General features: G+C 42.7%; 1 protein-coding gene across 1 annotated transcript in view; it reads right to left on the bottom strand.

The window, feature by feature from the left end:
- Nucleotides 1-4,083: 4,083 nt before the first annotated feature.
- Nucleotides 4,084-23,669, bottom strand: part of rai14 (retinoic acid induced 14) — a 47,300-nt gene continuing 27,714 nt past the window's right edge. Inside the window, exons 4-21 of the mRNA XM_069673867.1 lie at nt 21,490-21,578; nt 21,199-21,263; nt 20,345-20,402; nt 19,884-19,954; nt 14,247-14,353; nt 13,972-14,156; nt 13,671-13,696; nt 13,323-13,409; nt 12,789-12,878; nt 11,295-11,432; nt 10,725-10,826; nt 8,760-9,446; nt 8,190-8,665; nt 7,738-7,906; nt 6,620-6,787; nt 6,377-6,535; nt 6,234-6,299; nt 4,084-5,189 (exon numbers count right to left, since the gene is read on the bottom strand). Coding sequence (XP_069529968.1) covers nt 5,103-5,189; nt 6,234-6,299; nt 6,377-6,535; nt 6,620-6,787; nt 7,738-7,906; nt 8,190-8,665; nt 8,760-9,446; nt 10,725-10,826; nt 11,295-11,432; nt 12,789-12,878; nt 13,323-13,409; nt 13,671-13,696; nt 13,972-14,156; nt 14,247-14,353; nt 19,884-19,954; nt 20,345-20,402; nt 21,199-21,263; nt 21,490-21,578 — 2,830 coding nt within the window. The 3' untranslated portion in view covers nt 4,084-5,102. The remainder of the gene's footprint in view (nt 5,190-6,233; nt 6,300-6,376; nt 6,536-6,619; nt 6,788-7,737; nt 7,907-8,189; nt 8,666-8,759; nt 9,447-10,724; nt 10,827-11,294; nt 11,433-12,788; nt 12,879-13,322; nt 13,410-13,670; nt 13,697-13,971; nt 14,157-14,246; nt 14,354-19,883; nt 19,955-20,344; nt 20,403-21,198; nt 21,264-21,489; nt 21,579-23,669) is intronic.

The following is a 23,669-nucleotide window of genomic DNA, read 5'->3' on the forward strand; positions in this document are numbered from 1 at the left end:
TGCAAACCACAGAGAAGTGATACTCTTTGATAGTCCTCTTGATACCACATTTCATTGTGGGCACAACTAACCACAGTTTTATCAGACCCAGGGCAGAGTTCAGCTGCAGCCCAGATATGTCGTAGGTCGTCACATGGCAGGAGAGGCTCTCGGCTTTGAAGGCTGCAGGTTTGAACAGCTTAAGTCAGCTTTGTGTGTTGACTTGTAACAGTTACAACAACTGTATGAATTTGCAATAGCTAGCTGAACGATTTCCAGTCCGGATGTCCTTTAAAAGTAGCCAAATATATCAGGAAATCAACAGCAGAAACGACGCAACACACACAAGCTACTTGTAGATACAAGTACCAACACTTGAGCAGATACTGGCAGGCGCCCTCACTGAGGCCAAACATACGCCATATGACGCACATTTGTGAGAAGCCATTCAACAATATTTACTAAGCATACCGACCGTGATTACCAGGAAATGCCGTGTATAAACAAATCATTAGAAAAGACACGGATAGAAAATTTAAAAAATGGTCGAAAACTGACGAGTTGTCAGCCGAAACTGCACTTCCTTATTGCCGCCATGCTTAATCACCAGTGAGCCATGGTTGTCAAGAAAACTCAGAGAAGTAGCCACCTCTTCAGCTCCTCCTTCCCTCCTTAGCGTGTTCCCCTCATGCTTCCTGCAGCTGATACAGGTTTGCACGCCACTTTAAAGGAGTCCCTTAGTAGCAGATTAGTCATCCTCCCGGTGATTCAGCATATACACTTGTCCCTCTCTTCTGATCTGCTGCTCCTGCTTCTCCCTGTTTTTTCTCTTGGCCACAGCCTCTTCTCATTTCCTCCCGGAATGGGCTTCTTTAGCTGCTGTCTTCCTCTCTTCTACTTTGACCTTCTGCTATGACTTCTTCACAATGTCTAAACTCTGTCTCCACTCCACTCTATTCAAATTTATCCAGTAGTAGTGGATATCTATATAATTCAAATGTAGAATCATCACACTTGTATTCTGGAGTTCCTCAGGGTACCGTTCTGGATCCCCTCATTAATTGCTATAATTGCGCATTCTATGGGCAAAATCTATAACCCCTCAACCTTTAATAATTCAATAATTCTAATGCTTTATTTGACATGCTATTCAAGATAAGTAAATGTGCAAACATAGGCAGCGTCATTCTGGGTCACAAATAAATGTCAAATTAAATGAAAGATATTTCAACTCTCGATTGAATGTACCATCATTCAAGCCAATATTGCCTCAAGGTTGGGCAACAGCAGCACCAACATTACTTTTATCACAGATTAATGTTCATTATTTTCTTAGTGAATTCTCATAAAGTCGGATTTTCCTCCAGTGCAGAAGGCATCGCTTCAAATCCTTGATTTGTAACTGTCTCAAACCTAAAGATATACAAACATATTCAGGAGGGGTTTCTTTTAACTCTTCTTTGCTTAAAAAATTTAACGTCATAATTAAAATGATACATTATTTGTCAATCAGGAGTTGATAAAACGGCTTTTTCCTTTGGTCCGACTTTTATCAAAACAAGCAGATGAAGAACATATATGAACATATTGACTTTAAATCTACCTTATGAAATTAGACTTTAACGGAAAAAATTAACCTTCTACTTAATTAGAGTTACATAACCAAGAGAAATACAGGAACTTTAAAATAAAAAAGTCCAATGTTTGAACCTCTTCAGTAAATATCATTAAGCTGAATATTTTAAAAGCCAAGCAGAGTTCATTCTGCCATTCAGCCTCCGGAGTTTGACATTTTACCGCAGCCTGGGATGCTTGACAAATATGGGACCTAGCTGGATTAAGATCACAGCACTAGATCTCTCTCCACTAACCCCAGAGGCCGGAGGGCAGAACGTGTGGGAAAGCAAGATTGACAGGAAGTTGTCGTGTAAAGGCAGAGGTGTGTGTGTGTGTGTGTGTGTGTATTTGTGTGCTTTCTTGCGTGCATTTGCGTATGTGTGTTTTACCAGCGGGCAGAACACAGGGCCAGGGCAGGAAACGAAGTGGTTGTGCCACCGGTTAAAGGAAACCGAACGGCAGATAAATTACCCAGAGTTGGGCTGGCAGGACTTCTGAAGGCCAAAGCTGAGTGGACATTGAGGGTGGACAGAGTGTTGACATGGAGGGTGACGTGCCTAACCCAACAGGAAGATAAACAATGCATCTAATTATTTTTATTCACCCACTTTTTCAGACTCAAAGCGTGTCGTGCTCTCATTCTGGAAAATGTTGTAAATGTGTGTGCTCAGAGAATGGAAACAGAAGATTTGATATGCTTTGTCATGTGAATATATCTGTAGATTTCGAGGATTTGAAGGGAAAACAACATAAAGCCACTAAGTGAGGTGTTGGACCAACACCAAACCTCGGAACAGCTTCAGTGTCACTTTGCATAGATAGTATGAGTCTTAAACGCCACTGTAGAGATGAAATGTTTTCTGTTCTTCCCTCATTTGTGTTACAATGTTGGCTGCTGGGTTTTGTTTCCTATGTTTCATGTTATTTTATATCAGTTATTCAGCTTTCTGCTGTAATTTATCACCCATCTGTAAGTTGTGCGAGGGCCTGCTCTGAAGCAGGGATATATCTAATTATGGCAGATGCTGCCATCTAGTGGTCATTTAAGTCCTGCTCAGTCTTCTCCCACTCTTGCTCTTGTATCTAACAACACAAGTAAGTTTAAGTACATTTTACAATGATGCTTGAGTGAACAAAGGCACCGTGTCTCAGGAATAGCTTCTGTCTTTGCAGGCAAAGGTTTAAAATGTAACAGGCCTCAAACAGTCTTTTACGGCGCGGTGTAATGTCATATTTTGTTTATCTAGAAGCCATAGATCTTAAGCTGCAAAGTTGAGAACTTCCTTTGAGCAGTGAGATTTGTAGATTTGGACTATACTGTACTGGACATACAGTATATGTGATTTAAAAGTGTACAAATAAACTATTCAGTGTTTGATGTTCTGAAAGGGAGTAGGTGACGTTCTTAAACTGGTTCATTTGAATCTATGGTTCTAACATATGCTGTCCTGGCAGTCACTTGTCATTTTATTCTAAACTGAGGCCGCAGTCCTCAATGCGGCGGCCGCGGGTTCAACTCCCACCCTCAACCCTCTGATGCCTGTCATCCCCTATTCTCCCCTTCCATGTTTCTAACAGTACCCACTGTCCTGTCTATCAATGAATTCCCCAAAAATCTTTAAATTAGGAATTGTTACTTTCTTTAAAGCTCCTGTGAGGAATTTTCGGTTTATGTTGATTTTGGCGCCCCCTGTGGACAAAGTCGCACCTCTTATCTCTTTTGCCTGTTACATGCAGAAGTGGTGCTTTTTAACAGAAAATCTCATCCTGCTTTCTTTAACAGTCATATGTATCCCTCACTTTAAATTTGTGCCCTGGAAAATCTGAATTAATTTCAGTCTGTTTGCAAAAAAACTCACAGGAGCTTTAAGTGAGTAATAAGAGATGGAAAACATGAACACACATTGGTACAGTATCTTGAAAATTTATTAATGTGGGCAAAAAAAGCAGTTGGCCAAAAAGCATTTTTTCATTTCACTACAAAACTGTTAGTGGAGAAACAATGAACAGAAAAGTTCTGTCTTTTCCCTTTCTTGTTACAAAACATTTCAGTCAAGGCGCAGAGAGAAAGAGAGAGAAGTTTGAGCTCTACTCAGGGTCCAACACATCTCAGTCAGGTGTAAATCATTCAGTAAAAAACAAGTGTTCCTGAGTGAGACATAAGGGCGGGAGTTTCAGTCAGAACAATGTCGTGTAAATAACCGATGAACAGATTTAGTGTTGAGTTTATTTCTACTGTCAGACACTGCTGAGGGCGTATGGCTTTAAGTACAAGACTAAGGCAAAGGAGTGTGATCTGAGAACAGTTAAGAAGACGTAACACTGCACAGTTATATCCGTACCTAGAAAGAACACTTATAGAGGGAGAAAAGATCCTGGTGGATGTAAATAAATTAATAATAAGGTTCATGTGAGGCGTCTATGACTCACATTTTTCATGCTTTTTCAAGTAAGAAAAAAAGTGTAAGAGTAGACAAGAGCCCGGGTCATGTGATGACGTAATGTCTTAACTAATCTTTGAATGAAATATTGAGCCTTTGTGGTTATTTGTTAAAGTGAAATGTTTGTCTACTATAGTATACAGTTCTATTCAACAGCTTGTAAAACAAACGGTAACAGGAAAATAGACTAATTCAGGCGTCACTAGACTCGATAGTGCGTTGTAATACTCCAGGAAAAAAGCGTCTCGTTCACACAAAACAAGGCCATCAAAAATACAGCTATCAAACCTCTTCAAAGTACAGTAACTTAGAAAACATGACATTAATACAATTCAGAAAAATACATATTTAAATTGTTTTGTGCTGATAGGAAAATAGCAATACAAACAGTATCATGCTTATTCTTCAGAGAAGTGCGGCCGAAAACGGTGTGATGTTTCGGGCGGGCGTTGAGCAAAGTCACATGCATAAAGAGGGCACAAATAATTTAGATTGTATCAGGAAAATTGGGACGACAACATAAAAACACTGTTGTATCATATAATAGATACTATTAACAGCTACGCCAACTGAGGCTTGTATTTTTCTAAGCGCACATTGTAACAGAAACAAACCACATCAAACTCACTGGTTTAATTGGACTCATAAGTGCACACGTACGTGTTTTTTTAATGTCAGCGTACACTCATGTTTGCATTGTTCAAATGGATGTGCTTTAAGGTTACACATTGACTGTGTAGTGTTAACGTTTGGCTGGTACACAAAGGAAAACCACCTGCTTCCCCGCGTTCACTTCAGTGGTTAGTTGGCTGATGTTTGCAGATCTTAGCAGGTCAAAATGACATTAGCAAAGGCAATAAACATAAGATTGTAAACCTATTCCTCTTTAACAAATACTCAAGGTTTTTCCAGAGGCACCATGTGTTGTTGGCCTTGCTTGTAAGCAGCACAAGCAACGTGTAAATTCGGACCAGTAGACATGTGTTGGCAGATGCAGCTGACAGCAGCAGCTCCCTTCAGTTTGAGTTCACTACATGCTCTTTGTAAAGCAGTCCCGCGTGTGTCTCAGCAGGCCTCCTTGGCTGGACTTGGCATCTTGCACATCATCAGGATCTGCTTCAAGGCTTTCTGGACATCCTCGTCCATCTGACCCTGAAGGCAACACAGCAGAGGTTTTAATTAACAAACCACCATTAAATTCACAGTCAGTAAAACAGAATTTACAGTGTTGTTTAAAAAAAGAAAGCCCAACATAATTTCTCACAACTTGTGGGATCCACTCCTGTGTTTGTGGCGCTCAGTCCGTTCACCCTTTCTACACAAGAAGTTCCACAACAGTGCTCTAATGTAGCTCCACCACTGCGCCACCTACAGGCCGGAGATATACTTGCTGCTCAACCTTGCGTTTGCGTACACAACCGGCTGCGTCATGAACGTAGTCTGTGCACTACACTTGTTATTGGAGGATACCTCTAGAGGGTACCAACACTTCCCTCCGTGCACGGATGCAACGGTCCCGGACCTGCTTCCATTTAGATTTATAGGTTTCCATGGCAACTTCTAAAATGGAACTTATCTGTCGCAGGGGCAATGACACACCGTACAGATGTGGATAATTGCGGCCTTGGTCTTTCAGCTTGTCTTCAGAACTTCCCGCTGCAGTTGACGCTGTCGCATCCCCTCTGCCTCTACACTGCCCCATACCGTTCATGTGCATACTGCATCTCGCGTCTGCGTAGCGTTTAGTTAAAAGCATATCTCCGGCCTTATACTTTTACACTGAACGAAGAAACAGCGCAATGTTGGTGTCCCAGTGTGTGACTTTACAGTGTTGTGGGATCAAAAGAGGCATGTAAACAAACAGTGCGATCTTCACATACATGCACACAGTGCTGTTCCATCCTGCTGGCTCTGTCGTTTACACAGACGCTGTTCCTAACTCTGCTGGTGGACTTAACAGTGGAACAACTTGGCCCCATCATGGCCCCGTAACCTCTAACCCAGACGGCAGGGCGCAACAAGATTGTCTGGAACAGGCTGTGTATTGATTAGTAAGTAAGTATACACCAGCCTCTCTATAAACAGGTTTCAGTGGAACCTCTTGTACCAAAGAAATGACCCCACATGCTGTAGAAGGTCATTTTACAGCCTCTTATGCCTCTACCAGGCTTACAGCAAACTAATGCATGGATTTACCTGGACAGCATAGAGGAGGTGCATCCTGTAGACTGACACTATCTCATGGTGCTGCTTCTTCGACTCCTACAAAGAAAACACGAGTAAGTACAGATTCTTAAGTGTTGTGTGTTCTCTCTGAGGATTTGCTGAATGACTCTTACAGCCAGCTGGTACTGTAGTTGTTTGATTTGTTGCTGCATCGTCTCCAGCTGCTGGTTTTGCTGCAGCCTCTTGGAGGGAGACCCCGAGCTGTACGAGAGCTGTGATAGGCTGTTTAAGGCGTCCTTCAGCTTCCCCACCTCCCGTGACAGGTCGTCTATCTGAGAGGGGAAACGTAAAACATCTTAATGAAACAGTCGAGTGCTTTAATAGTGTTAACACTTCTGCAGATTATGACCACCGACCCTTTTGTTCTTCTCTCTCTCCGAGGCGACGTGATTCTCCACCAGCTGTTTGAGCTGACACACTGCATCCTGGGACTCGGCCAGCCTGGAGGTCAGCGTCTGGTTCTCCTTCTCACGCGACATCACCAGCTCCTGCAGGGCCTCACGCTCGGCACGGTTCTCCCGCGCCTGATGGAAAGAGAGTGTGTATCGGTGAGTTTTAAGAAATACTTTATTTTTAATTATATGAGTCAACCAGTTATATATACCGTAAAATTTGGTGTATAAGACGCACAGTTAATACAGTTTTGCATCTAAAAAGTGGCCTGTTTCCTTTATACCAGTCCAACCAATATGCCGGTATTAAATCCAGAGAGAGGTATTTTATTGTGTGATGGTATTTTACCCAGACCATGCCGCGATAATCAAGCTAAAGCTTTACCACAGACGCGCGCCATCATGATCACCAGTGCAGCCGCCATCCTCACAACAATCATTACTGTAGGCTGAGCTCAACTACAGCACAGCTAGCTAGCAGGACTGCAAACTCGACATAGTGAAAACAGATGGTAGGCTGTAATTTGTGTGTTTTGAATGTGTTTCAAATGTATGTATACAGGTTTTATAATAAAGAGCTCTAGAAAACCCTTTTCCCTTTTGTATACCACCAAAAAACCGACCGTGTCTTATATTCCGGTGCGACTTATATTCCAGATTTTACGGTAGTTGAGCCACGACTCAATGCAGGATATTTTCAAGGTTATTTTTCTGCTATATTGAGCCCCTTGCTGTAGATTATCTTGCCTACTAGCAACTTAAATACAAAAATTTGGGGGGAAATTGTCAAACTGTCCAAGTCTGTTAAACTTTTCTTTTAGATTTCTCACTTTTTAGAGTTGCCATCATCCTTTTTCTGCTCTTTTCCCTGACTCATTGACACACTTCTTTGACCGGGCTGAGGACAAATTAATGGGACTTCTTTCTCATTGATATGATAAGGTGAAGATAGTCTTGAGGTCATGGTATTGCTCTGCTATACAGAAAGACTATAGAATGCAGTAAGTGACCACTAAGTATATAAAGTATATTGAATAACAAAGTAAAGAAATACAAATATTTATCCGCCTGTTTCCTCTCACCTTCTGCCACCCATCAGCAGCCTCCAGAGCCATCTCGTCCTGCTTCCTGAGGGCCCCCTGGAGGAGCTGCGTCAGGTGGTTCACCTCGCCCTCCAGCTGCTCACGCGCGGTCTCGTGCTCCAAACGGGACACTGAATCATCTGGGGTGACATCTTTCTCCGCCGCCAACCTTAGTGAGGAATTAAAACACCAAAAGCAGGTGACGACAACTCGCCTTCGAGTACATTTTAGCGAGCAGACATGAAGACGATAAAGCTGAGTAAGTGGTTTGGCTAGTGGGCACAAAGTTTTCTTTTACCCCATACACACTGAATTGTACATTGTTACATTCTTTCACTGCTTTTCTCATTTCTCTTATAGCATTTTACAAACCCATCACCCCACAGTATCCAGCTGTAGTCTCTAATAAAAGCAGGAAGAGCCACATTTGCCACCACAGCTTCCTCCCTCACCTGCTCTGTAGCGCCTCCAGCTGCTGGGCTTTCTGTTGTAGCTGCTCCTTCAGTGCCTCCGACTGTCTTTCCAACTCTTTGATTGCATTTCCCAGAGATGACATCACGTGTGTGTGGTCGGCGAGAGCCACGGAGCTCTGCGCCTGAGCTTCTGCGTCCTGCCTCAGCTGTGAAATCTCCTCTCGAGCAGCGGCAAACTTCTTCTCCGTTTCAGCCAGCAACGTCTGCAGCTCCTCCACCTTGCCGTTTAGCACCTGCTGCTGTTCTGAGGACGGAGACGAGGCCGCGCTGCTCTCAGGTTGGACCTCTGACAGCTGTTTCTGTGTGGAGCTAAGCTGGCTTTTAGTTTCGCTGTAGGAGTGCGAGAGTTCCAGCAGGCGGCGCTGCAGCCCGGTGATCACCTCGTTTAGCTCAGTCTTCATTTCTTCAAAGTCTTTGGCTGCAGCTTCAACCGGTACCGTGCCCCTCAGAGCCTCCTACACAACAGGAAGGAAGGTAGAATATAATTAAAGAGAAAAAGTACTGTATGTTTTTTAATTCAAGAAGTACAGGAAGAGGAGAGGCTCATACCTGCAGCATCCTTATCTCCTCCTGTGCCTCCTTGTACAGCTCCTCAATCCGTGCCATCCTCTGTTCATTCTCCTTTCCGTCCCGCCTCTCCTCTTCCAGCTGTCTGATTCGCTGTGCTGCTTTCTCATGCTCGGACCCCGACTGGACGAGCTGGGCCTTCAGCTGCTTTACTTCCTGTTCCAGTGAGGATGACCTGCGTCTCTGGACCTCCTGTTTCTCCATCGGCTCACCTCCTCCCCTTCCCATGTGCACTCTCAGCTCCTCCACCTCCTCCACAGCCTGGTGGTATCTCTCCTGAGTGTCTGTCAGCTTCGCCTGAAGCTCTGCGAGACTCTCCATCAGCTCCGCCTCTCTCCCTTTCTCCCTCACGTCTTCACACTCCTCTCGGTCCCGCTCGGGTTTCAGCTGGGCCTGAAGCGAGCGGTTCTCCTTCCTGGTTTCCAACAGTTTAATTTGAACTCCCTCGAGCGCCTGCCTCAACAGCCTGATCTCCTCTTTGCCCCCTCCTCTCCCTCCTTCACTCTCCTCATCCTCTCGTTTAGAAACACCTCCCGAACCTTCTTCCCGTTCCGCCTGTTGAGGGGACTCAAACTCATCCCGGGTGGAGTGGAAGGAGGAGTTGGAGGCCATGCTGTTTGGACGGCTGTCCTCCTTTAGGTCCTCGTTTCCTTGGAGGGACGGATGTTTCTGTGAGGTGAGCGAGCAGGGTGAATAAAGGCACGAATATGTGGCAAAAGCCTGTGACTACATTGAGGGGACAAACGCAAGAGAAGCAGCAAATTCTCACATATGAGAGCTTTAAAAATGATTTATACTTGCATAAAGAAATGTTTAAAAGGGCCTGTAAGCAATCCCTAACCAAGCAATGACTGAAAAAAGAAGTACCTAGTGTAGATGATAGATCGATGTGTAATATCGAGAATTACTTTTAATTTGAGAGGCCAGAAGGATACCTTTTGTTATTTAAAAAGCATTTAACATTTCACAAGGAAGTGCTATATAAGTGGTTTGCATTTTCTTTGCTTGGCTGTAAAAGCACTTTGTAAACTCTTGTTTTTTAAGGACGCGGGGCTGCTGTGGCTCAGTGGTAGAGTCGGTCGTCTTTCAATCGGAAGGTCGGAGGTTCGATCCCCAGCTCCTTCAGGCTACATGTCGAAGTTTCCTTGGGCAAGACACTGAACCCCAAATTGCTCCCGGTGGCATAGCCAACGGGTATGAATGTGATATCTGATTGACAGTTGGGCACTTTACGTAGCAGCCTCTGAATGGGTGAATGTTACATGTAGTGTAAAAGCAGCTTTGAGTGGTTGCAAAGACTAGAAAAGCGCTATATAAGTACAGTCCATTTACAAAGGTGCAATATAAATAAAGTTACTACATTATTATAATTATATTATTATATGATAGTAAACAGAATATCTTTTGGAATATATTTGGACTGTCAAAAAAAGCTTTCTAAATATATCACTTACTTTTTCACATATTCTAGATTTCATAGACTATTAATCTGTAAAAAAAAATCTGGAAGATATCAACTTGATATCGAGGTAATTGTTAGTTCAAGCCCCTACACAAGTTCTATAGGTATACAGTAAACATTAGGCATTCAAAAAAATAAGATAAATACTTCCATTCTACCTTAAAACAATTCTCACCTGCTCTTATGTACAGTATATTGTAAGTATTTTGGGTCACTAGCATCATGTTTAGACTATGTTAGCTTTTATCCAAAGGTCTGAGTTGGCACATTTTGGGACATATTAGATATTACATTATTTATCCTCTTACGTCGCGTTGCTGTGTCCAAATACTTACAGAACTGTCCTCTGATTTTGTAAATGCATTTTTATAGTAGTTAGAGTTCCTAGCTTAAGACCTGTAGCTGTTGTTGACATACACAGTGTGCTGCCCTCACCTGAGTGTGTTCATTCATTGTTCTGAAGCCTGAATGAATGGCTCGCATACCTTGAGTTTGCTTGCAAGTTGCTGGTTCTCCAAAGTCAGAGCTGCAATCTTGTTTTGCAGGGCAGAAACCAGAGCTGCAGACGCTGTGAAACTGTGCTCGACCTGTCAACACATACGGCACACATGGATTCACATGCAGAGGCACACGGAGACATAAAAGCAACGTTTAGGACCACTGGCTGCCTCCTGAAAAACAAAACGAGTTGTGACATGTCTGGAGCTTAGGTTAGAGCTCCTTCAAGAATGCCCAGGGTGAAAAAGTTCAGCAGTGCACAGCTGTCTGTTGTGTAGTTTAGGATTAGACTTCGACAAACAGGAATGATGTAGGATTTTAAGGAAACTTTTGATACATAGAAAACAGTGGGAAATGAATCAAAGGTCAAAAGAGGTAAAGTGAAACACATAAGATAGCTGCATGTACACAAATACCTCAATTCAATGCATTTGCCTTACTGTACACAAATGCCCTACTTTTCAAGTTAAATGTCTGACGTCACATTCTTAGACCGTGTTTTCTGCTCTGCTCATACGTAACATAAATACGTCACCACGGCGTCAGTCATTAATCACCTTCGTATCCACTTCAGGAAAAGTCACCGTCTGCTCCACCGACTGCTTCAGGTCCTCGATCGTCTCCAGCAACATGTTTCTTTCCTCGTGGAGCTTCTCAACCTCCTCTTTCAGAGCTGTTCCTCTAACCTCATCCTCCTTTGAGGAAGGGGAGGGGAGGCGGGGCAGAGGAAGGGGAGGGGAGGAGAGAAAAAGATGGACAGGGAGAAAAAAATACAAGGTAAGACAAGCAGGGTAAAAAGGACGGTATGAACCACTTATTTTGGGGCTTATTACACATTTAGTGTAAATAGATTACATAATTGTATTTTTCTTAAAACTTATTGCCCTCTGATAATTTTGTATCACATAAATATCTCTGAAGTAATAAATAAGACCCTTTTTTAAGATCTCTTCTACGGAAGCCCTAAGCGGACATGCAGCCGTACATTTTATTTACTCTGTTTTCCTGAGTTTATTTCCAGTTCTTAAGATCTTGACTTATTAATCACATTATCTCAAGATAACAGCGCTGCACCGCCTTGTCAGATGATCATAACTCATGTCACCGGGGTGGCAAAGGCACAAAACAAACATAGAAATAGGCTTAAAGGGCCAGTTCGCTGATTTTCAACCTCAGTCCTATCATGCTATTATGGGAAGCTAATGTCATTATGGTAGGGGAAAAAAAAGCTAGTTTGCTCTGTGCCTTTGGAGGACGCTATCCGCTTCTCCAATGGGCCCTGGAAAACCTTCGCCAGACTACGTAAAATACGTCATCAGGCGGAGGCCAGGGAGCTCGCTAAACTACACTTTTTCAATCTAGGACGCCCGCCTCCGATGTCATGTCTCGTTCAAAGTCGTCAGGTTTGAAATGTAGACTGCAGACCTGAACGTTTTTTTAGACGATCCACCGGTATATTCTTGTCGTATTTCGGAATCTGTACCGCTCTGAGCAATTGCCTGCAGCGATCAATGTCCCTGACTGGAAAACAGTAGTATTTCACCCCAGCGTCTCTCGCTGGGCTGTTCCTTTCAGATGGAGGGGCGCAATGCACGCTGGGTGTTGTAGGAATGTAGAATGGGTGAAACCACGAGCTGTTTGAACAACGTTCTCCACAGCTATGGCGCCAATTTCAAATATAATTCCTTCTATCGATTACAGAGAACACCAGCTTTGACTGACAGTGGCTTTTTCCTGGGGAGAATTGCTCCTTTAACTTGCATCATTAGTGTGGGCAATGGCAGCATGGGATGTCCTAGTCTGTAATATCACAGTGACCAGCTGTTGTTTTGTTTTCTAGATCGCCAGAAAATTATCCCGTTCGCTCAAGAAAACCAGCTTTGTTATCACGAGATAAAGATTAATTATTTAGTCAAGATCTCGAGAAAACCGGAAATGACTCGTTATCATGGGAAAATTGAGTAAATAAAATGTATGGATGCATGTCCGCTTAGGGCTTCCGCACTGTTCACATTTTTCAAGTTGTAATATTTGTCTGGCCACAGTTTTACCTTGTAGATGAATCTCTTTGGAGTGTCACTTTTGTTAGATGCAGGGGTCCCAGAGGAGGTCATAAATGAAGGAGAAGAGGGTCCAGAACTCTGAAGAAAGAAGAAGGTAATTGGTCTTACTTTGATTCATTTATTTTCATCTCAAAAGCTTGGTTGAAGATTTTCTTGAGCTGCTTCAAACAGACTGCGGTAGCAGGATTAAAGACACATTATGCATTATGTTTACTTAGTTTTAAACATGAGGTAACAACAATAATGAGGTATTACAGCTCTCGATGTTTGTGTTAAGCACATTTTGAAATCCTAAACTCTGGAAAACAAAAGAGATTAGTAAATAAATTAAAGGCACACACTACATGAGTGAAATATTTGGTCTGTAACAGCTTCATATTACCTGTAGTATTTTAGTCTCTCACATTATGACAAGACACGTACAGGTCTGACTACTCATCGTATGAACACACTGCAGACGTGCATTAATGTAAAGGTGGCACACTGATACAAGCAGACAGGTACAAAGAGACATGCATTTACCTGCAGCGGGCTAATAGGAGGTGGAGGTGCTTTTCGTTTTTTGGGGGTTGTGATCCGTTCATCACTTAGCTTAGCTACTTGATCATGCTGAGGAGCCAGCAGAAGAGACAGAGACGGAAGGAGGAGAGAGAAGAGAGAAAGAAAGGTGGGGTTCAGTGCCGGTTAGTGAAAGAAGAGTCGATCAATGAGGCTACAGTAAGACTTTAACTTTGTTTTCCAACGTTACAAGCTAAGAGATTTTACCCAAGCGGCAAAACATGTATTTCTCTTACTCACTATAAATCACACTATTGGTTGGTTGTTGTAAATTCAGCTGTTGAAGTAACTTTGATTGACGGTTTGTCTTACCTGTGGACTTTTAGGAGACTTTGCATCTGTTAAAGAAGAAAATAAATCATTTAAAAGTGATATAATTACTGCTTTCCCTTTTAATATTTTACATTTTGCAGATCGCATAAGGCTGAAATTTAACATATAAAGGAGAGCAAGTAACACTAACAGGAGATCTCCTCCAGATGGCGGTGTTGACGTAGTGTTAAACCCAAAGCAGTGCAAATCTCTGCCACACAGAGGAGGCACATTTGATCATGTTTTAGGGCCTAAAGCTCACACAGTTTCTCTAGAGTGTGTTTCTTTGCATGGCTCTTACCTGAGACGTGTTGTCTGTTCAGGGCGGCGGTGATCGCAGCTTTGACCTCAGGGTTGCCCGACAGCTTGGCGTAGTGTGCGACGTCGTGGCCATGTGAATCCACAGATGAGAGATCTGCTCCTCGCTGAACCAAAACTTCAACAACAGACGCGGCGTTGGACTCACAGGCGAGAATCAAAGCTGTCCTGCAACACAGAAAGAAACACATATTGATCATGACATGTCATCACTCATGTAGCACGTGAATTCACTTTGTGTTTAGACTGTGTCTGTACCTGCCACTGTTGTCAGAAGTGTTGATTTCAGCACCGCAGTCCAGCAAAGTGCTGCATACTTCAGCATGACCGTGTTTGGCTGACAACAGCAGGGGGGCGAGCCCGTCCTATAAGACAAACAGACATTTTAAACATTAGATATGCCTGTAATCCTCCTATAGAGGGACCTTAAACCAACATAACACACAAGCATAACTTATCCTGTATGACATGAGGACGTGGGCCTACACGTGAAGTATGTAAAGTGTCTGTGTGGTGCGAGAAATCTCAGATCCATGTGAAAAAGAGGAGTGCATGTCTCCTTAATGGATTTCCCAGAAGATAAACAGTAAAGCAAATGTTGTTTCTCTCCGGAGTGGTGTATAGTTTGGGAAAATCCCCAAAATTATACACGTTCAGTTCTAAATAAACGAGCTGGCTCAGTGAAATTTATGAGCTCGGGCAACTGGGGCCGTGTTTCATGCAACGTAGCATCCCATACTTTCACCAGGATTGACAGATCCTGACCCCAAGCATGACATTTAACCTAACCTTAACCATCTGTGACCTCAATCTAACCCAAGACGTTTGATTGGCTGGGCTCGTGGTGGGCGGCGTTCAGCATTTAAGGAGCTGAGCCAAGAACTCTGCATCATCTTCCCTAAAGTGACACGAGGAAATAAAAGGAAAGGAACGCCAAGGGGCTGAATGATTGTGTTAAAAGACATTTCTGTTGAAAGTGAAACGAAAGTGAAAAAGAAAAACCTGAAGTCACGGCAGATGAGACAAAAAGTGTGTCAGCATAGTTTTGTGTTTTATATTACAAGGCTGCTGCTTCCACACACCGCAGAGAACAAAACTATGTTGTGGGTTCCTCTGAGCTCTGCTAAAGACTTTAACAGACTCGTGTCTGCTCTGCTCCGTCTGTGTTCCTACTGAACTGTTTCCTCTCTGGGATCCAAACGACAGAACACCATCTTTTCTTCCCAGATTAACAGATCCGGTGTCTGAAGCACAGGTGTATAAATGCATGTTTGTCCACGCTTGTTATACGAGTTCTTTGCCATCTTGCCAGATTAAAGCCAGATTACTAAATGTGGGCAACAAAGTAGAGCAGCAACGATCACAGCTTAGTGTGACATCTCATAACGGCCTGTCAATCAAGGCACACAAACATGCCCGTTTTAAAAGCGTGATACACTCCTAATGGGACGATGATGCACAAAGGTGCCATTCAAACACACACTGGAGTTTAACTTTAAAACTGAAAATAAACCAGAGAAAAGTTGGAGGAACTTTTGGATCAAGCATCACATGAACAAGAAGATCTTCATGATCAAACTTTGGCAATAACAGAACTTCTCAGGCTGAGTCTGTCATGTTGTATCATGACATTAAACATATAATAAGTAGGATTTTACTTGAAAAATAAAATATAGACTTTTACAAATATAATATAATATAAATCATCACTTACGGGCCTCTATACATGTGTGTTGGTGAGTGTGTGTGCAGACCCTTATGAGGCCCTTCCCTCTGTATCTATTCTGTTGTTTGGCTTTGCACGGGACGTTTTCAGGAGGGGCGCTGTTGTGGTTCCCTGAGCCAATCACAGCGTATAGGTGAGTGTGGGCGTGGTTCAAATTAGCAACTGGGCCCCACTCACACCAGCGAACATAGCCTGTGTCCGATCGCACTTAAAGCTATTTGTTGTCACTTACTGACTTTGTTCCCTCCTGTCTTGATCATTGCTTGTGTTGTATTAACTCTCAGATGTACGTCGCTAGAGTTGGCCTTCTTTCTGTTGGACAGGTAGGTGCCTCAAACCGCGTGGGACAAGCTAACCGGCGGTTAGCATGCTAGCACAACGGTAACCGTGATCCTGTCGGTGTAAGCTCGGCGGGGTGGGTGTGTTCTCGCACGTGAGAGTGTGCTTCTGGTGACAAAGAGCCCAGGAGGAGGAGGAGGGGCCCAGTTTGAATGTGTTAGGAAAAATCCTACGTATTATACCTTCAATGACAATGTAGTTAATTAACAATGTGTACTTAAAGTGATTATTTCTAGTTTTTAGTTAAAGTTGGAAAGCAAACAGTGATGACCTAACAAAACCTGATCAAACTTTGGTCGTTGCTACTTGATGTAGATACTCTACATACAGGTGTGTGCGTATGCTTGTGTAACAGTGTGAAGTACAACATGTGATGGACTACTTTGAAAAGGGCATTTGACAGAAGATAAATGACCGGGGAAATTACCGAAGTGGCCGTGCCAAAACGAGCGTGCTAGCTAGATCACTTTATGTGCTGAATGAGCAGGAAGGTGACGGACACTATAAACCAGTGCTCCTCAACCTTTTAAACATGAGAGCCTGTAAAAGAAGTAATGTCTATTTGTGATCCCTCAGCACATGCTGCATGTCTAATGAATTGTGAACTGTACAAACAAAGACTGTTTGAAGTCAATGGTAAATGGAGTGCACTTACATAGCACCTTTGTAGTCTTTCAACCTCTCAGACTGCTGTAAGCGTTTACCCTTTCACATGCACACTCAATCGGGATGGCAGAGGCTGCAATGCGAGGTACAAACCGACCCATCGGAATCTGATCTCATTCAATCACACATTCCCACATTGATGGCTTTGCCTTCTGGAGCAATTTGGGGTTCAGTATCCTACACAAGGACACTTTGACATGCAGGAGCCGGGGATCAAGCCCCCAATCTACCAATAAACGTATGATCTGATGTATCCCACAGCTGCCTGCTGACTTTCTTCTGGCAGAAATGTAATATAATATTAATGGCTTTGTTTTTATTCGTGTAAAATCACCTGAAAATAAGATTTGTTGTGTTTTCATTATGCTAGAAAGAGACCTTTAATCTACAGACAGAGCAGGTTCTCGTCCATGTTGATACAGCTGCCCAATACGGACAATTCAGCAGTTTTCACAGCCACTGTTACGTTCTCCGACCAACATTTCCACAGATCTAAACTTTATAAAGATGAGCACTCAATGACGCCTTCTGATGAGCAAAGAAAAAAGCCTACATTTCTAACAATTGTTTCGAATTTATTGCTATTACCGACAAGGTTAGATAATGTTTTCAGTAGCTTAGACGGTCGTATCTGTTGACTTTTTCAGTTCTGTTAAATTAAAATGCTATCAAATATATTCTTCATTTATAGATACATTCAAAAGAAATTTTGAATGTCCAAAATAGTATATTAATTTATTACACGGCTGTATTAAGTACTTGATTTTGATTGGTTAATCAATAACAGACCGTTGCTATGAAGAACAGACCGTTGCTAGGGATTCGGCTCTAATCACACAGCCCAGAGGTCTAACTGTAGTCATATCAATCCGCAGAAAGAAGTCCGGTAAATTTGACATTGGTCTGTTTACAGAGGGAGAAAAAAGAAGAGACGAAAACAGCAGAGAGAAAGCAATAATGGTAAAACGATTCAAACTGACTATTTTTAAACAGAAATATTATCATCCTTAAATTAATAAAATCATTTGTTATTTATTGATTTCTAAAGTAATCAGCCGTGTAATAAGCGGGGTAATGTATAATGAGCAGGTTGTTATAGCGGAGAAACATTCAGGGTGAGACAAGACCCCTCCGCTCCTGCTCACCCTGTCGGGGTTCCATTCTGACAACCTGCTCACTGTACATTATCCCTTTTCATACATTTCTGCTTCTAAAAAAAAGCAAGGCAATACTGTGTAGTAAGTGTCTGCATATTATCAGCTGCATAGCTCTGTTCTCGGGTGAAGAAAGTTGGGTCATGTTTGCCAAATTGCCTCTTTTGTAAGTCTTCCAAGACTCTTTGACCCACTTAAACCAAAAGCATGGATGCCAAATTTTGTCAAGGCAGAGCTTCTTTAAAAGAAATGGATTTTTTCCAACTGACAACATGAGGAAGCTTTTAAATTGCATGGTGCCAGTGTCTCTGAGCTGAGTCTAAGTTTACATTAACTTGATTTCTATAAACATTCTTTATCCGACTCGTGTACGAGCTGGCAGATGTTCTTCTGCTTCCTTCCGTATCTCTCTCTCTGTTTATTTAAGTCAAATATATATCAGGTATAGATATTTGTTACAGCCATGTTAGTATGTACGCCCGAGGGCTAACAAGCTGGCATGTTCCGCTCAGCAATAAGATCCAGACCTCTCTGTGGTTCAGTCTACACGTCTGCTTACAGAGAGCGAGCTGCTCAGACTCACACACACATTTGCAGATGATTACGGCTGGAAAAGAAAATGATGTTCGATAAAGTTTTATGTTCATGTGAACAGAAAACAGCAGAAAACATTGACATTTTGTGGATGCATTCTGACTGAATTTTGATGCAAGATTTGGTGGTAATGCTTACACGTATTTGGAATGATTTCAGGCACATTTTTAAGTGTAAATGTAAGAGAAATAACCTTACATGTCTAATTGTGTCGCCTCCAAGTGTAACAGGATTTCAGAAGCCCTATACTTTAGTTTTGAACCTTTACAGCCAGTGGAACCAGTTTGAAAAGCCACAACATACAATTTTTACAGGATTACACAAGCACAAGGTGGCAATGAATTTTAATAAGAGAAACAACGTCTTTGCGTGTAGGCAGAGAAACCACTGAGTGTTTATCTCTTAAAGGCCAGCTGTTGCGTGACAAAAAAAGGGAAATAAAAGAAATGGAGAAGGGAACGTGTTGCCCATTTCTCTCACTTGCCCTCTTTTCCTTTAAACACACATGAAATATCACGCTCACACACCCCAGTTGGGTTAAAAAACCACAGGCATGGAGCGTCGCTGCAATGGAGACCACATGTCTGCGGCTCGAGAGCAGAGTTCCCACAGTAAACTGACCCTCTACCTCACACACAGACACACACAGTGTACAATATTCATCACTATTTAAACAGACAAAGGAGTCAACGAGGACCCTTCATATTGTTGGTTTACAGCTCTGAGCGATCAATGTTAAAGAGGGGGTATATACGTATATATAATGTTACAATGTTGGATGTCCGGACTAAACGTGGGTGAAGTTTCAAATCTGTAGGTGAGAGTATGTTGGAGTAATCCCCAGGCTCAGTCTGCTGCGAACACCAGGTTTCACAGTTTTTTCTACACGCTGCACTTTGTGACATCACAGCAGGCTTCGGAGAGTTGGCCAATCAGAAGAAAGCGGGCTTGTAAGGGCGGGTTTTTCTTAAAGGGACAGAGCTTTTCAGGCAGAGGCTGTATGAGGGCCTGCAGAGAGTTTTTTAACTGTAAATTATGCTAAGCTACTCCACAGGTGTCACACAGTAAAATATGAAGCCTGAAAATAGCTTGATATACCCCCCTTTAATTTACCTCCTCTAACATACTGTGTTGCAGACTAAACTATAATTGGGAAATGACACATCTGACAGCAGACACATACAGTTATTATCCCGTTGCAAACACAAGCCCAGAAGACAGGTAAATCTTAAAGGAAATCCACAGCCTACAAACAGTGGTTAACCTTCCTTGAACAAATTCCTCAAATAACACAGTATGAGTCAATTCGAGACTTAATGGAGCATTTCTGTGGTTCTTATTCTGATTCTTTTACTAGGGAGCCAAGAAGAATCTGTCTGAGAGAGAAAGAGCGGGAGAATAAAGGAAAGTACTCACTGCATCTTTTAGGTTGATGGGACTTTTGTGTTCACACAGCAGCTGGACGGTCTGGATGTTCCCGCTGGCAGCTGAGGGTAAAATAAAACAATGTGTCGTGTAGCTGTGAGGTCTAGATTACCAACTACTAGCTAACATCTGCATTGTGACTGACTGAAAAGAAGCTCATAAGAGAACCTAATTCAGAGTAGGTAGACGTCTAGTTTTTAGAGACACAAAGTAGCTCATTAAATACCAAAAGATGAGGATTGAAAAATGTTCTCATCACTCACCTGAGTGCTATGGGATGATGAGATCACATTTAATTACGTAACTCTAAATATGGCAGATGTTTTCAAACGAATAAAAGAAGAGCTTGAACTTAATCTCACGAGTTATTTTCCCACGTCCTTGTCTAAGCAGACTAATCTGCAGTAAAAGCACTCAGGTTTAATTAACTCTCGGGACACTGAGACACTCACCAGCGTGATGCAGAGCAGCCTTTCCTGAGCTGTCGACAGCATCGATAGGACTTTTACTCTGAAGGGGAAACAGAGACAGAATAGATGTGCAAATTAATTTTACACAGGGATTATGAAGGAAGACTTCCTTTGTTAAATACTCTTACACTTCCTTTGTCAAAGTCAGACATGCGCTTCATTTCAGTGCTTAAAAAGAGACGTACTTCTGACATTAAATGTAGTAGAGCCAGGTCTGCTGCTTATTCCCTGATAGGCTAGTTTTAGCATAGCTTTATTCAGGCAAATAAATTGTATGACTTGCAGCAAGTTAAGGTCTTGTAAAGACGCGTTTAAGGGTAAAGAGTAAAAGAGTGTTGAGAGCTTTAAAATACGTGTGTACCACAAGTAGACTTGCATGGATGTTTGAGCAGGCAGGTGTATGTTAATTGCCAATCTGATGGCACAGTAAGGTCAGCAGATCAGAGCAGGAGGCCTGTGTGTTTGTCCTGCTAAGATCTGCTGTTCCACACAAACATAATCACCGACACTCAGCAGACTGAAGAAATGAAGCAGAGAAACTGTCTGGTTTAGACATCTGCACAGAACAGAGAGGCTCATCAGAGAGGAGGTTTCATTCGGTCCGTGCTGCTGCTTTCACACATTCCTTATTTGCTACATCAGCTAACGCAACCAAGAAGAGGTCCTGCTGGGAGACGAGACGCTCTGCCATTAAAACATTCCTACTTCCGTATTATTCTTGTTGCTCGACTCATCATGGAAACCTTTCGCTCAAATATCGTCCAACCATTATAGGGCCATTCAGGGCATCAAATCTGACGTTAAACAATATGCCTCCTTCAATGTATCCATCTTACCTGAATGAGCTTTTTGCAGCACTCGATGTGATTGTTTTTGGCAGCCAGGTGTAACGGATTCAAACCTGAACATAAATCAAGACAGGTTGCAGTTAAGATCTTCATCATGCAGAAGGATTTAGTGACAAAAAAAAGTCAAAAACCAAAAGAAAGCACCTTCGAAGGTAAACTAAAAATAGTACTTAAATTTGACGTCAAATGTTCTTTACAATCAATGTAAATTCCCTTATTAACATTTAATCAAACTCATATATTTCATATATCACAGCAGTTTATAACGACAGTACGTACCTGCACCATCAGTGGTTGACAGGTCAGCTCCATGGGCCAGGATGACAGACAGGCAGTCTGTCAGACCGCGAGCAGCTGCCACATGAAGGCTGTACACAAACAGAGAGCCAAGAGCACGTTAGATACATGTTAATTATGAGTATCTATACAATCACAAGTAAGACTTTGCTGGTTATCATCCATCCATTATCTATACCACTTATCCTGTCCCATCCCAGCTGACATTGGTCAAGAGGCGGGGTACACCCTGGACTGATCGCCAGTCAATCAAAGGGCTGATACTTCGGCTGTGTCCAAAGTCGGATACTATATACTACATACTGTGTTCGACACTAGTATGTAATACGGAGCTGTTCAAATGTATTTTGCAGCATGCTTTTGGAAAGCAGATGTAAACATTAGCCCGCCAGTAGCAAAAAGCTGCTTCTTTAGCTATTGCGCCCCCTTCTGCTCTTCTGCTGCTGTCCGCCATTTCAACTGCCGTTGTGCCGTTTCAGCGCTTTGCATTGTGGGATACAGTAGGCAAGGCAGACTGGTCCGATGCATACTGGAGATTTTTTCTGAATCAGTACGACATCTTGGTACTTTTGGCATACTGCACATTTTGCTTTTCTATACAGCATACTACATTTTGGCCAAATCAGTACGCACTGCTAGTATGGTACGGCATTTCCAACACAGCAATAGAGACTGACAACCTTTCACACTCACATTCACACCTACGGGCAATTTAGAGTCACGTAGACTGTGGGAGGAAGTAATCGGACGGAACTAGCGCATGCACAGGGAGACTAGCAAACACACAAAAAGGCCCCCTACGCCCAGACTGGGATTCAAACCAGGAACCTTCATGCTGCAAGGCGATGGCGCTAACCACTGCACCACCGTGCAGCCCTGCTAGTTATCACAGTAAGATTAAAGATTTCATGACTTGGCAACTTCCTTTAAATGCTGCTTTAGAACATTCCCAGTGGTGACCTCACACTGCACGAGTGGCTGTTAATAAAAAGTCCTACCAATAAAGTTATAAAAAAAATTCACATTAGCATACATAATAGCACTTTGTTTTACTTTGAGGGTTGATCCCTCGCTGTCTAAATGAAAAACATTAAAAAGGAACACTAGCATTTTGGCTAGCAAGCTTCAGTCAGCAGCCTGTTAGCTTATCTGAACACAAACACAGGAAACAAAGGGAAACAGCTAAGCCTAACAATACATTCCTACCAAGACCTGTAATTAACAAGCTGTGTCTTATTGTTTCAATCTTCAAGAAACATTTCGTTAGCCAGGACTTGAGGACACCATTGTCTTGTCATGAAATAGTCCCGCACATAACCCACTGTAAAACCACAAGTGTAGTTTTTTACCTAATTGTCTGTTTGTGCGTATGTGTGCAGCAGGCAATCAATACAACCCGTTTTCCAGCTCAGCGAGCAGAGAGAAAAAACCACTACACATGCCCAGCCTTCCCCTGGTGGTGTGTGCGTAGGCTACACACTCTTACACACAACTATGCCCGCATGCCTTTCACTCAGGTTTTATCACCATAGAGATACTGTAGACTCCTCCTTTGTGCATTCTGAAAAGATTGGAGCGTTGAGATCCCGAACCACATTCACATTCATGCTGATTTACAAAGGCAGCGGGTCTGCATCTGCATGTGTGTTTCTGTGTTCCAGTCGCACACAGAGAAAAAGGTCAAGGATGTGAACTAGCGGGGGAACAAAAAAGCCAGTGTGTTTGTTTCGGCATGTGCGAATCCGCACATTTCTTTCTCCCCGCATTTTGTTCCTGTGTTTTGATGTTCCTGGCCCTGCGTGAGCTGCTTAGCACATTGAGGTCAGCGGGTGTTGTGTTTCAGAAAGAGAAAGAGGTCAAATATTAACACTGAGCCTCTCTGTTATCAACAATCTGCACCGGTGAAGCGGCGGGCTCCACTGCCTCTGCAAGAAATGAGCTGGCTCTCAAAACACAGAATGTCAGGGAGGCTGAGTGAATGGCTGGAAATGTCAACCTTTCAGGAACCAAGAAAAACAGACGTATTTTTAGATGGGCCATTCATTTTTAACATTGTGCAGTGAAGCGTGACAGTAGTTTCATAAGCTCGAGACATGGGAGGATGAGAATATGCTGAAGCGATGTGATGCTGAAATAAGACGGGGTCATGTGTTTCCTGCTTC

This window comes from Semicossyphus pulcher, unplaced genomic scaffold (genome assembly GCF_022749685.1).
Source record: "Semicossyphus pulcher isolate SPU_LCO1_2020_fin unplaced genomic scaffold, fSemPul1.0.p SCAF_22, whole genome shotgun sequence".
NCBI classification, from domain to species: Eukaryota; Metazoa; Chordata; class Actinopteri; order Labriformes; family Labridae; genus Semicossyphus; species Semicossyphus pulcher.